Source organism: Pseudomyrmex gracilis, unplaced genomic scaffold, assembly GCF_002006095.1.
Source record: "Pseudomyrmex gracilis isolate BER0280 unplaced genomic scaffold, ASM200609v1 scaffold_12, whole genome shotgun sequence".
NCBI lineage: Eukaryota > Metazoa > Arthropoda > Insecta > Hymenoptera > Formicidae > Pseudomyrmex > Pseudomyrmex gracilis.
In genome coordinates, this window is record NW_018020596.1 from 126,902 (window position 1) to 141,294 (window position 14,393).

The 14,393-nt window shown below is 37.2% G+C and overlaps 1 protein-coding gene across 1 annotated transcript; it reads left to right on the forward strand.

Annotated features, from left to right (window-relative positions):
- Positions 1 to 1,452: 1,452 nt before the first annotated feature.
- Positions 1,453 to 13,913, forward strand: LOC109863741 (ATP-binding cassette sub-family C member Sur). Its single transcript, XM_020444223.1, has 31 exons — positions 1,453 to 1,919; positions 3,104 to 3,395; positions 4,546 to 4,806; positions 4,893 to 4,995; positions 5,743 to 5,973; positions 6,109 to 6,306; positions 6,380 to 6,526; positions 6,603 to 6,803; positions 6,871 to 7,008; positions 7,167 to 7,329; positions 7,596 to 7,774; positions 7,867 to 7,986; positions 8,045 to 8,285; positions 8,374 to 8,479; positions 8,566 to 8,827; positions 8,941 to 9,078; positions 9,157 to 9,393; positions 9,501 to 9,742; positions 9,857 to 9,919; positions 9,992 to 10,057; positions 10,152 to 10,246; positions 10,445 to 10,677; positions 10,759 to 10,980; positions 11,121 to 11,302; positions 11,405 to 11,576; positions 11,671 to 11,908; positions 12,354 to 12,481; positions 12,547 to 12,734; positions 12,831 to 12,934; positions 13,020 to 13,216; positions 13,405 to 13,913. The coding sequence occupies exons 2-31, from the start codon at positions 3,169 to 3,171 to the stop codon at positions 13,549 to 13,551; spliced, it is 5,229 nt and encodes a 1,742-aa protein (XP_020299812.1). The 5' UTR covers positions 1,453 to 1,919; positions 3,104 to 3,168; the 3' UTR covers positions 13,552 to 13,913.
- Positions 13,914 to 14,393: the final 480 nt, after the last annotated feature.

The following is a 14,393-nucleotide window of genomic DNA, read 5'->3' on the forward strand; positions in this document are numbered from 1 at the left end:
AGCGAACTCGCAGGAAATTAAATGAAAACTCAGTAAAATACAAAAAAAAAAAAAAAAAAAAAAAAAAATATGAAAGATAAGAGAATAAGAATATATGATCAACTTGATGAAATCTTATTTGCGAAATATTGATATAGGAATATAAGGTGTAACTCGTGATACACCTTTATCATTGTCTGATTTGATATTTTGTAAGTCTGGACCACAGTTGTTAGGTTCTTATTAATCCCATAGCGACTTCTTATGGCGTATTTTCTCTGTATATTGTCAATGTTTATTATTAAATATTTTTCAAATAAATCTCACCGTCTTTTTAGTTTTTTTACCTATCGTTTCTCATCACACAGCGACTGAAGAAAATATCTCGATATGTAATAGTACCGCAAGTGTTTTCATATTTTTATTTTTTTCAATTTGGGTGTAAACTGTTTTTAAAGTTTTTAAAGCCTCTTAAAATGTCAAAGTTTTGATTTACACAAATTTTTTTAAGTTCATTAGTTTTTATATTAGGATCAAGAACTTTAGAGTCTTTGAATTCTCTGACTCTACTGGTATTTGACGTTCAATATCTTACTTCCGCGATATCGAGATAGTTTCGGTAGTTACTTCTCATTTCTAACGAAGATCAAGAATTTAGATTAAGAGTAGAGATGTGAAAGAAGGCATTATGTGTGTATGTTTGAAATTTACTTTAAAAACAGTTTTGTGTAACAATGCGCACATTGACATAAGACAAAACAGACGATAATTACTTTATAGAAATTAATGTGTGTAAAGTTTGATAAATAACATTAAGAAATATGTGACAAGGGACAAGAAACGCATAAATAACGAACTAGTTAACGCGGAATACATGTTCTATTAAGGAGATCACACGGAATGTGCTGCGAAGATGCTTACCCAGGCAATAAACTGGTTATATTTCTTAGTTAATATATATCTTTTTGGAGAGAACATGGTAAAGGCGGTCGATAATTCTTATTATATCTAACGCGCGTCAAGGAAGCGCAATTTGTTGTGCGAGCGTCGGAACAGAAAATTACCATTTGGTAATTAATTATCCGACAGATAAGGAAATAAATCGTAGTCGAGAATCTCGAAACGTAATGTGCGAACAAAACCCGTCTGTCAGTATTAAATTCCGTTGCTATTTCGATAAAGACCGGGACGCGCAAAACGTTTTGCTTTTCTGAGAAGAGACGAGGAAACGTCAAATAATACAGACGTAAACAGAAGCCATCGCCTGTAAAATTAAGCCGTGACTAACACAATTTGCGACGACCGCGTTCATTAATAGGGGCTTAAACTATCGGATGCTTCTCTTCTTCTGTTATATAGTCGTTCTCGTTGTAAGAAAACTAAACAATCATCGCGCCAAGTGATGTTCTGAAAGACGCGCGCGTTGATGTCATCGGCGACGATGCGCGGTTGTAACTGTTGTGACTCCTCGCTGTGGTTTTGTACTTAGACATTTTAATTCCGAGCGATGATAGCGAAGTGATATCGCGCGTGATAAAATTTGCATTTACCGCCGCAAGCATAGGAATCGTTCTGTTTTAAGTGGCTTAGCGTACAAGCGTGCACTTCTTTCTTTTCAATCGGTGACTCACATGGAATTACCATTGGCATTCTGTTCGGTTCTCATCTCAGTAGACCGTGAACCATTGGCGAGGGAGGACGTGACTCTAAGCTACTCGTCAGTGACGCGCCATGTGACGATCGGTAGGCATGCAAAGTTGAAAGTGACTATCATCAAGTGTTTCAGCTTTCCGTATATACAGACGTATATATTTCCTCGAGAAATGTACAGATAGGAATACGGAGAATTTTATTAACGATAATTACAAAGTGCGAAGTCACTTTATGAATAATTAATTGACACATAATTCAAAATTGTCGAGACAAATCAATCCGATTTGGTAAGTAAGTCTTATAGTTATAAATATGTTAATTGTTTCAATCGGAAATTTTTTTTCCACATTTTGTTATAAAAATAACAAAACCGTTTGCTGAAAGAACTTAGTTTTTCTTGAATCTAAAATGTTTCACAATTTTTCGATCACATGACAATTAATAACGTGACAATTTAGTTTTAACTTTTGATGAACGGAGTTAATTTTTTCGCAATCACTACTTCATTTATCAGCTTGATCCTCAAAAGGGTGGTGAGGATTTTTCCTATATCTCTTGTAAATACTAAGCATCATGTGAGCTTGACATTTACGTAAATAAAACACACATAAGTGTTTTGCATATCACAATAACATATAATTTCAAATCGTGTCACAAAATCCTAAACTATTAATTGGAGCAATTGAGTCTGTGGGTCGAGTTCATGAGGCCGCACAGTAGACGAACCTAGAGAGCTATAATGGTCTATCTATATTTATATTTTCACACGACAACGTTGCAGTTTACGATAAACAGCTTTTCACTCACTCATGAAAGTATACCCGCGTCTCGTAAATTTTATTTAAAATAGGGGAGAGTGAGTATCGAATTTATTTTTTTTTTTGTATTTTTGAAAGCGTAACTTTGAATGCGTGTTTTATCTGCGAACTAGATTTAACAATATTTACTATCGTCATGACTTTAGATTTGCAGATCCAATAGACTTCCAGAATCACGTCTCTGAAAATTAAAAAAAAAAAAAAACAAGATTTACTGTTACCCACTTTCCCCTAGCGGTTGTAAATTAAGATATATGAATTTTCAAACATATCTCATTAATCTTGCCACTTCTTATCGATCTTATCCCTGACCTTTCTTAAATTACATATGACGAGGAACGATTTATGAAGTTTCGTGTAATTATACGCACACACGTGCTCGCGTTTTATCGAATGTTCGAAAGTTATTTACAACTCCGGTGTATTTTTAGAAGAAGCAAAGCACTCTAAACGAAACAGGTTACGCGATGCGCGATTTTCCCGGACGAAAAACAGATCTCTAATTTGCGAATAGCTTCACTGTGATGACGTCAATATCATTCGAAGTAACGTGAAAATAAGCGATTATTCAATAAATGTGCGCGATCTAGTCTGAATATATGTGCGATAGCAGAAATCCACGAAGTAGTGATAGGAAATTATTGTTTTTCCAGGTATCGTTAGCAAAAAAGTGAGAATTAACACTTTGTGTTAAAAAATTAATTATCAAAGACGAGAAATGACTTGGTGCGAAGAAAACGAATTTCTTCACATACTGCCGAGACCGGCGAGACGGATTGTTTGGTCTTGGCAGGCTGAAAATGGCACGGTTTTCCAAATACCGAAAAAAAATTTACAATCGACAACCGAGTGTTTCATCGAACTGACGAACATTTCTGTCGCTGTTCTTACAACACTCGTCGTCGCACTTTTAATTTTCAAGTACAGGTGCGGCGTGAAACAAAAGTAAGTTGCGAGAAAAATAATCATCGCTCTGTGTTATCAATAAGTGAGAATACAAAAATTTATGTATTTAAAATCTTTTTTAACGGAATATGACATTCGATATATAGATTTTACTTAAATGGTACGCGGAAACTTAAACGGGGTTACTCACAGCGTAATTGAAGTAAATTTCAATTGGGCGAAAAACTTTTCTAGTCGTCCGGGTATATCCCATGATTCAAACAAGTGTTAATTTCTTCTCCGAGAATTTTCTCCGTACGCTGCGTTACTTTTTTCGAGTTACTCTTATAGAATAACTCTTACAATTTCAAAAAAGAAAGAGAGAGAGAGAGAGAGAATAAAATTGAGAGAATATCTAAAGTTATACAAATGTGATAAAACAATCAAAACATATTTGTATATAACAACGTTTTTGATAAACAGGGAATACAGCCGCGAGGATGCATGTGTGTGTACACATATTGTATTTACACTCGGCCCTCTTTTAATCATCCTTGAAGCTCGGCTTAGTTTCCAGCTTCTCTCTTTTAGCAGGTGTTTACTGGCTGAATGAATGATTAATGGGGCGTTTCTCGAAAAAGCGCAATGATTATTTTTATATGCTGTATACATTACGCAGAGAACACGTTTCACCGAAGCAACAATCTACAAGTCTCGATAAATTCGTCTCGATATTTTCGTAGTGAGTAACAAAAGTCTTGTTTGTCACAATGACAAAATGTGTATCGGATCACTCACGCAACGCGCATTTTTTTATATCAAATGATTTTTCTAACAAAATTTATATCCGGTACACTATTGTTACAGTTTTTTTTTTTTTTGATTGTGCAGCAATTTAGTTTATCATTGTCATAGAGTCTCCGTAATTAACACGCGCCTAGTTTCTGTACAAAATGAGAAGAAGATCCCGTTAATCGCGATCAACTTGCGCGACACCAATTACCTTATTTCTCTGTTATTTACGCGGGCAATTAATGAAACGGAATACCGTACTCTCGTGCGTGAAAAATAAACGTCTCGTATTAATTATCGGAATAATTAATACAAGATCTTTATAACAGGTTGTTAACTTGACTCTCTCTTTTTTCTTCTCTCTCTCTTTTTTCTTGGAAGAAAACAAATAACATAAGATCTTCTTCCTTCTTATTAGGCCTTTTATGACGCTCTTGCCGCTTCACAAGAGCAGAACCTTGCTTTGTATTTTATTATTGACAATTCTCTTGTTGGAACTATGTGAATCCGTACTGACATCGGTTTCATTGTCGTCGATCTTGATACTGATCGCCGTGCTATGTTGCTGGATATTGCATCGCGAAACCGAGGTCAGAGATGGTTTCGGTACCATTGCGTCCGGCGGTGGATTTACGATAATTGGTCTCTCGCGAGCGTGGAGGCTTTTCTACTTGTGCAGGTACGCTCTAGCACAAATAATTGAGTAAAATTATACACAAGAGAATATTTGGAAAAAAGAATTACATAGAAGAAAATATTTTTCAGATTCGATTTGTCCATCGAACACGTTCGTGTTGCAACAACAGCAATTACCGTCGCTTGTTGCGGATTGCTCGCCATTATTGACTCTTACACACTTTATCGCGTGGTGAGTTTAATTACTCGATTTAAAATAAATATCTTTCCACACCGATTTCTCCCGTGTGCTATTTTCGCGACATATATTTCACATTTAAATTTCTGATCGTATCGCGCGAATAATTGTTCGAATATATCTGACACATACACTTTTGGTGTGAAAAAAAACAAAATGGTTAGATCTAAGTGTGACTTGCGCCTAACGAGGAAGTTACGGTTTTTGTGGAATATACATATATTTTGTTTTTGCTACTAATAGAAATATTTGTCTTACGACGTTCGAGTTTGTTTCAATAATGATGACTATCACAGATGTCGAGTGTTGCGCGTCCCCGAAAATAGATTCTTTATTTGACGAGGCAACCTTTCATCACAGATTTTTATCGTGACAACGAGCTCTCTCGATAACAGAATCTTGTTATTTCAAATTCCGAATAAAAAACCGAATGCGTCAACTAATCTAATCGTGATATTTTTAAATCCCAATTAGTTTCTTGTATAAAAATATACGGGAGAAAAAGTGACAACTTTCCCTGTTGCATATGTGTGTTGCTTATCTAAGGAAAGGGGTTTAAAATCTTTCTCACTGTTCCATACGTTTCACTCGACGTGATGAAAGCAAACACACACAGAGGCCTCGCTACTCTCGTACCTCTTCCTGAAGAACCGTACAAACATCTTATAAAAACATCACGTTCAGGCAGTTAAGTTTGTTTTTCTTCCCACAAAGATGACGTCTTCTTCCCATTGCCTATAGATGCAGAAAACCAAACGGTATTACACCGTTAAGGGGTCCAATAACACACGGAACTCTTACGTGCATTCCGTCTCGCCGTTCGTCAGCAGAATCACCTTTTACTGGGTGACCGGTCTGCTGTCGCGCGGCTATCGCGCATCACTCGAACTTCACGACCTCGGTCAGCTTCCGGACGAGGAAACCGCGAGGAACCAGTTCGAACGTTTCCGTGACATCTACGAGACCGAGAAGGTACCGACCTCGCGTCTCCTTTTTTTCAGAAATGATTTTATTGATAATAACCGATCTATTCCGTATAATTGTACATTGAATAAAAACGCTTGAAAATATTTAAAATAATAATAGACGTAATAAATTTGTATCAAGCTGCGAAACTGCGGGCGGAAATTGTCCTTATGGAAGTGTTTCTGGAAACAAATATGGTTGACTTTCGCGACTAGCGGTGTTCTGAAGCTTTTCGGGGACGCTACGACTTTAATAGGCCCTATGGCGATTTCGCAGATTATTAATTACGTATCGGACCTGCAAGACAGCGTTAGATCGCACGAAAGTGTTCCTTCAAAGGTACGTCTCTTTCTCTGTCTGTCTTCAATAACGACGCGATCCGTCTTCTAAAAGAAATCGACTTTGTATTTAGGGAAGCATGACATTTTCGCAACTCGGAAAAAACGGATATTTCTTAGGGATTGTAGTTTTTTTTGCAATTATCTTGCAAAGCACACTGAGCCAGACATCCACTCATATACTTTACGTAGGAGCAATACGTTTGCGAACAGCTCTTCAGGTATTTTATTTAATTTCAAATAATTATCCGAAATAAACTTGGCAAAAATTCTAATCGACCGAGACATTTGATTCAGGTGTTAATTTACGATAAAGCGCTTCGATTGTTTTTCTGGAATATCTCTGAGGAAGAGAAGTCACTCGACAAAGAGAAAGATCAACATCACCAACGACAATCAGCCGACATTGGAACTTTGACAAACCTAATGGCCGAAGATGCGTACAACGTAATGAGTTTCTTCTGGATCGGTCATTACATATGGGCAATTCCATTCAAAGTAATTATCTCACAGCAGACTCACATTTATAACGAGCAATTTTATTTGTTTGATTTTTTTCACGTAGATTATTGCTATCGTCTTCCTTTTGTATCTGAAATTGGGTATCAGTGCGATTGCGGGACCTATTTGCTGTATATTGATCGTTACGCCGATGCAGCTCGTTCTCGGAAAACAAATGTCCGAAAATTCGAAATTTATAGCAGTAAGAAAAAGAGAGATATCATTTATTTTTCTATCAATCACTATTTTTCTATCTTAACACTTAAAATACATAAATTTTTACGATCTGTATATATTATTCGATGTATATATTTTTGTAATCACTAATAAAGTATTGAATGAAAAAAAAAATGTCTTTAGGAGAAAAGCGATACGCGTCTTCGTCTAGTTAATGAAATTCTTCAAGGAATGCGACTCATTAAATTGCGCGCCTGGGAAAATGTCTTCGAAGATCGCGTATGCGAAACTCGAGATCAGGAATTGAAGCTACTGAACAAGGACTCTGTGTACTGGGCGCTAATTAGTAAATAACTTCACTTCTATCAAAATTGTTATTTTAATTACAACATTTCCGCGTATCTCTCTTCGTCTTCGTAAGAGAGAACCGAGGACTGAGATACTATATAATTTATTTAAACAATTGCGTGTGTTTTTTCTTTCACAAGTTTTTTTTTCTAATTTATGTATTATATCATATATTGTGTTTGTATTATTACATTTACGTTTAATAATTTAATAATTTAATAATCGAGAAAGACAGACGAATAAATCGATTCGTTAACATTGCAGACTTTTTGACGCACGTTTCCTCCGTTCTGATGACTCTCTTCACATTTGGAATTTATTTCTGGCTAGAGGAACGAAATCTTGACGCGGGGAATGTTTTTGCCAGTCTCGCGCTCTTTTCTCAGCTGACCGTGCCGCTCTTCATCTTTCCGGTGATAGTGCCGATTATCATCAACGCCATGGTATAAGGAACAACGCTTCCCCGGAATGAGTTGCCTTTGAGCTTTTCCGCGAGACGAATTCCGGTACTGATGTTTTCTTTTTTCTTCTACAGATTTCGACAACGAGATTGGAGAATTTTCTCGAACTGCCGGAAATTGTGAATATTCTTCCGAAACCGATCAATTATAAATCGTCTAAAGACACACTGTCAAGTTCGCGTACCGATAACGATGTGAGTAACTTTGATCTCTATTTGAGCGAAATGATCGCGACGCGTTATCTTCTTCAAGGCAGAGGTCGTTATCATCGATACAACTTTTCGATCGCTCGACAACATTGAGGAGGGCGAGGAAAATATTGTCGAAGTGCCGAATTTGCACGACATCGGTTCTGCAATGTGCTTGTCGGTCGATACGGTATTTGAGAAGGATCCGGAAGTTCCGGAATACGTTCTCAAAATTACATCGAGCATCTTCACCTGGGGATCCGACGAAACCACGTTGAGGGTCAGGGCTCTTAATTTTCCGGGGGGTGAGTAACGGCGCTACTTGCGCCAAATGCGAAAGTCTCAAAAGAAACGTATTGTTTAATCGCTGAGAATTTCACTTTGATATCTCAGAACAACTGACGATGATAGTCGGAAAAATCGGAAGCGGAAAAACTTCGTTGCTGATGGCACTCTTGGGAGAGATTCAGAGAACGAGCGGAAACATCGAATGGACCAAGTAAGTTATATTGCAAAAAAACAAAAAAAAACAAATATAGAAGTTTGTTATCGGCGTAAAATATCGCGTGTCGTTTATAATCACAGAGGTTTGAAGATCGCTTACGTGTCGCAACGACCGTGGCTTCAGAACACAACTTTGAGAGACAATGTTCTCTTCGGTTCGGCGTACAGATCGCAAAGATATCGCAATGTGTTAGACGCGTGCTGCCTACAACCGGACGTGGATATACTTCCTGATCGAGATTTGACCAGGATAGGTGAGAAGGGTATCAATTTGAGCGGCGGACAGAAGCAAAGGGTCGCTATAGCCCGAGCGCTTTACAGTGACGCCGATGTCATTCTCATGGTTCGTTGGCTTTGTATTTTATACAGATCTTTCACAATTTTTACTTTAAATTATAACGTTTTAACATGAGAACTTTGAAAAAAACTTACGATGAAAAATTTTCTGGTACACAGGACGACCCACTGTCGGCGTTAGATCAACATGTTGGTAACCAGATTTTCGATCAAGGTGTGAAAAAGTTCTTGCTAAGAAACGGTCGAACGGTGATCATGGTCACTCACAAAGTGGAGCTCTTGTCGGCTGCTCATCAGGTCTCGCGCGTTTTTGTTCGATTAAAAGAAACATTTCGAAAAAATTCAAAAATAATTCACACAAAAGTTTAATTTAAGGTCATTGTGATGGACGACTGTCGAGTTCGCGCTGTAGGAACAAAATTCAGTATCGAGAACAGCGACGCCGAATTGGCAGCCGAATGGCGAATCGCGAATTCCAGACGGGAGAACGAAACTCGTTTTCAAAAGACTGCCAAGGACAGATGGTCCCTGATTAGATTAGTTTCTAGAATTGGGATTAACGTAAAGAACAAGCACGACGGATTGTGGATCATCGATCGTGATGCTTACGTGGTAAAAGCGTGGGACAAAATGTTTTTATAATTAATTAACAATATTTTAATAATTAACACGCGCGTATTTCGGTAGAAAAACAAAACGTTATTGTTTACACTTTTCAGAATCCGTCGACGTTTGTACCTTTGAGATCGCGTCAAGCAATTTTATGCAGGTCACGATATTTGAGTCACGATCTCACGGATCTTCCGGTGCCGGAGGAATGGAGTACCGCATCGAAGCCGAAACGATCGAAGACGCATCGTGATATCACATCGATGATGATTCTTCAATCGGTAAAGCGGCCGAGGGTTCAACGACAAAGGAGCGCGCCGATAATGATCGAAAATCGATATTTCACTTCGAGGTCTCAAATTTTTCTTAAATATTTTTCTCTTCACAAAGATAATCGTTAGTGCAATATAATTTTAACGCATTAGACAACTGTATACATTTATTGTATGTATTTCTGTACTTGAAGAAGAAACAACACTTACCACAACGGGCAACACAATATCGCACCGAAACAAGTTTCTCTACAAAGGTTTGACATTTTTTTTACGTGACATATACGATAACGCGATGTGCATATCGTTACACGTCTCGTGCATTTTAGATATCCAGAAGAAATTACGAACAGAGACAGAAGTATTCTGCGCCGATTGATATCAGGTTCCAGCAAGTAAGCTCATAAAAAAAAATATCTCATCAACAGAAAACATATATAGCTGTAACTAAATAATTTTCAAAGACAATATCTTATCGATCTCTTTCAGAATAAATCAGCACGAAGAACACAGTCATCGTCCAGTGAAGCAATTGTTATCCACGGAATCTCAATTGAGCAACGATATAGATAACGTAGAAGAAAGTAAGTCATATAATTATTAGTTCAATTTAATCAAAATAATTAATTAAAATAATATTATATAATTGTGCATATATACATATATAATTGTTGAGATTACTTATACACATGTATATAAGTATATAATATTTGAGGTCATATATATATATGACCTCAAATTTCAACTTTCTTTTATCTTTTTTTATTCTTCGAATCTCTTAGTCCCGAACGACGACGAGGACGTGGACGAACAAGATGACTTCGAAATAAACGATAAGAGCGGGATGGTCACTCGAATGATCTGGATAGAATATCCGAAGGCCGGCGGATGGATACCAGGAATCGTTTACGTCATAGCGGCACTGGCCTGTCAAGTCGTTCGCGTGTACACCGATCTCTGGTTGAGCCGGTGGATAGATGAAAGCGTTCATTTGTCGGCAAACGAGCAGCATGATGTAAATGATCTCGAAGATACATAACGACGATATAATGTGTCCTTTAATCGAATAGTTTTCAGTGCCAATTCTCTGTTTCAGACGGTGATGTACTGCACGACGTACATCATCATATCAGTGATTTCTATTTTTTTGTCACTTCTGTACAATGTGGCAGGTCAGTGGGCAGGCGCGAGAGCGAGGCACAAGTTGCATAAGGAAGCTGTTTCCGAACTTCTCAGAGCTCCCATTTCCTTCTTTGATTCCACTCCCATCGGAAAGATCTTGAACAGTTTCAGTGTCGACATGGCAGTTATAGATAAAGTATTAAATATTGATTATTCTATCTCTGATAACGTACATCTTATATACTTGAGTAATTTGATGTTTTGAAATCGAGTCATAAAAATAACAATTTTAATTAAAATGTAAAATAAATTTGTATTTTTTTTTTTTTTTTTAAGAAAATCTCTACGTCGATTAAAAGACTCACGTTTTTCGCGTTACTCTGCGGCTCGGCGATAATCGTTAACGTTATCATCGCACCGTGGTTTTTGATTGCCGCTGTGCCAACAAGCTGCGCTTATTACATAGTACAAAGATTCTACAGACGGAGCGCTAGGCAACTGCAACAGTTAGACGGCAGGTATTTTAACGACCACTACTATGTATCTCGTACAAAAATACTCATTAAATTAATGAGTGCATTTCTCGGAATGCGTTAATAATCGTGCATATGCGTGTCAAGCACAAGAGGACCGGTAGCAGCGCATTTCTCGGAAACTTTATCCGGACTTCCGACACTGAGAGCATTTAAGCAGGAAGATCGCTTCATGGAGGAGACAATGAGGCGTCTCGACGTAAACACCAACGCGTTTCTTCTTCTAAACAGCAGCAGCAGATGGCTGGGCATCGTATTGGTAAAAAAGTGAAATACAATATGTTTATCAATAAAAAATTAATCGATAAAATTGTTAATCTCTATATAATTTGTTATCTTGTAAATAATTTTAGGATTATCTGGGTGCTGTTATCGTCGTGACAGCGATTTGCGCGGCTTTATTTTCCGCAAAATTATATCCGCACAGTGTGACACCCGCTCTGGTGGGTCTGGCGATCAACTACACCCTTGTAATACCGATATATCTGAACTGGGTGGTCAAGTTCACCGCCGATATCGAAATGTACATGGGAAGTGTGGCCCGAATTTCCGCATACAAGAACACGCAGTCGGAGAACTATCGGGAAAGTGGTAAGAATTTCTAAAACTACAAAATTTGTTTATATATGAAGAATTTTTTTCCCCGGGTTATTAATCGATCATATCGTTACATCACATTTCAATTCGTGACGCGTGCAAATTTGAATGTGGCAAACAAGTGATAAACTTTTCAGTGTCGTTAAATATCGATCGATTTACATCCGTAACAATCTGTCATCTTTCATTATCGTACATCAGAACGCGATATATACTTCGATTGTATTTAACTATCGATTTTGAAGATTTATTATCAGAGATTAATCAACTTCCGAAAATTACGTGCAGCACCTTATTTGTTGTCAAAAGCACATACTGTTCACATGAAATATAGAAGTTTCTTTTATTTTGTATTTCAAAAGCGATATATATCATATAATTGTTATTACTTATTTTACTTTTACATACGCACGCTCCACTTGTGTCTGTCGGATTTTAGCTTTGCAGGTAAGCGATAACTGGCCCGATAAAGGTGAGATTGTTTTCGAAAACGTTTCTCTACGTTACGAGACAGATAGAAATCCGGTGATCAGAAATTTGTCCTTAAAAATTCCAGCTGGTCAAAAGGTAATTAAAAATGTATAATTAAACAATTAACAATATGATCAATGATCGTTTTGTCTTAATTACAGTTGGGTGTTTGTGGCAGAACCGGTAGTGGAAAATCATCGGCCGCAATGGCCCTTTTTCAACTGATCGAAATCAGCCAAGGACGCATTTTGTTGGACGGAATCGACATTCGACAAGTGCCACTTCGAATCTTGCGATCGCGGCTATCGGCCATAGCGCAAGATGCTACAATGTTTAGCGGCACGATTAGGTTCGTAAAAAACCAAGAAGTCTTTCTTCGCGCACGCCTGACTTTGTAATTGTTTATTTCAAAAAATTTATGGTTGATTTATATACATATTTATAGGGATAATTTAGATCCACTTTCGGAATACGACGACGAGGAAATCTGGCATGCTCTCGAACTCTCCCAAATTAAGGACATCATAGCTTCACATCCTGAGGGATTAAGTACGCAGCAGTGTGTGCACAATATACGTGTGATATTAATATTATTTACAATATAATGTAGAATAAATATATTTTTATATAATAGAACTTGAGGTACGAGAAGGCGGCGAAAATTTCTCAGCCGGTCAGCTCCAACTTCTTTGTATGGCGCGGACAATTCTACAGCGGTCGAGTATTGTCGTTCTCGACGAAGCAACCAGCGCGCTCGACGTAGCCACCGAAAAGTCGCTTCTAAAAGCGGCTGCTGCCGCTTTCGAAGACAAAACTGTGATTATTATCGCGGTTGGTAGTAGACATGTTTGATATGATAATACATTTTCTAGATATTAATATTAACTATTTGCATTTTTTTAAATTACTGATAAGAGCAATGTCGCATCAGTAACATTAAAAAGTATGCCAACGCCTACTTTTTTACTATTTACCTGTGTGAAAAACGATTAAAAAACGTATACACCATTTGTGCACAGCATCGAGCAGCGGCTTTGTTAGACTGCGACCGCATCGTCGTGTTCGACGAGGGCAAGATCGTCGAGGAAGGATCACCGAAGGACTTAATGCAGAGGCAATACGGAATCTTTCCGGCATTGATCAAAGAAATTGAACAAAGCGATTAACGATGACAATCACAAAAGAAATGAAAAAGCACGTGTCAAATGGGACTTTACTCTTATTACATACTTAACGGACTTAAGATAAAACTTGAAAGACTGCTAGATAATGCGTATACTACGATTATGTTTTTATAGAGGAATAATGCGTGAAACTTTTTAATTTTTATATTAGTATACAAGAGTGCGCCAGGTGGTACAACTGGGAGAAAGATACTTCTTTGAGCAAACAAGTTGAAAATGTTTGAAACAAGAATTTTTTTATGCGAGACTCAAGTCTTCAAGAAAACTAGTTTGAAAAATTGAAACATTATCTTCATTTTGCTTGATTTAATAATAATTTGTATCGAAATATATTTGATAAGATCAACGTAAATATATTAATTTTTTTAAATCGACCTTTTTGAAAAGTAAGCATAAAAAATTTTGATTTATTTTTGCACAAAAAATCACTCCTCGCCCGTCTGTCTTGCCGCATTATGTAAGTGTATGTGTGCGTGCGAACTATAATTAATTTACTGTAAGTAAATTATACTGTTAATTATAATTTACTGTTTTGTACAATATTTTATTACAAAATATAAATATTTGTATACTTTATGAATACGAAATCGTATTGTACATATATCTTATTGTAATGTGGCGTAAAAATAAATTGTAAATAATTATAAACTGGGGAAAAAATAAATACAATAATACTGATAGAAGAGGAGAGAAAAAATGTACGCGCGTGTGTGTGCGTGTGAAGTCACAGTCCACCTGTGCGACGTTCGGACGAATAACAGAGTGTCAAATGATAATAATTACCAATACCCCCACGTCGTCGACTGCACCTACCTACCTACCTA

Coding starts and splice junctions, on each gene's coding strand:
- LOC109863741 (XM_020444223.1), top strand. CDS start 3,169: ATGACTTGGTGCGAAGAAAACGAATTTCTTCACATACTGCCGAGACCG. Junction 10,981..11,120: donor ACATGGCAGTTATAGATAAA/GTATTAAATATT, acceptor TTTTTTTTTAAG/AAAATCTCTACGTCGATTAA. Junction 11,303..11,404: donor CTGCAACAGTTAGACGGCAG/GTATTTTAACGA, acceptor ATGCGTGTCAAG/CACAAGAGGACCGGTAGCAG.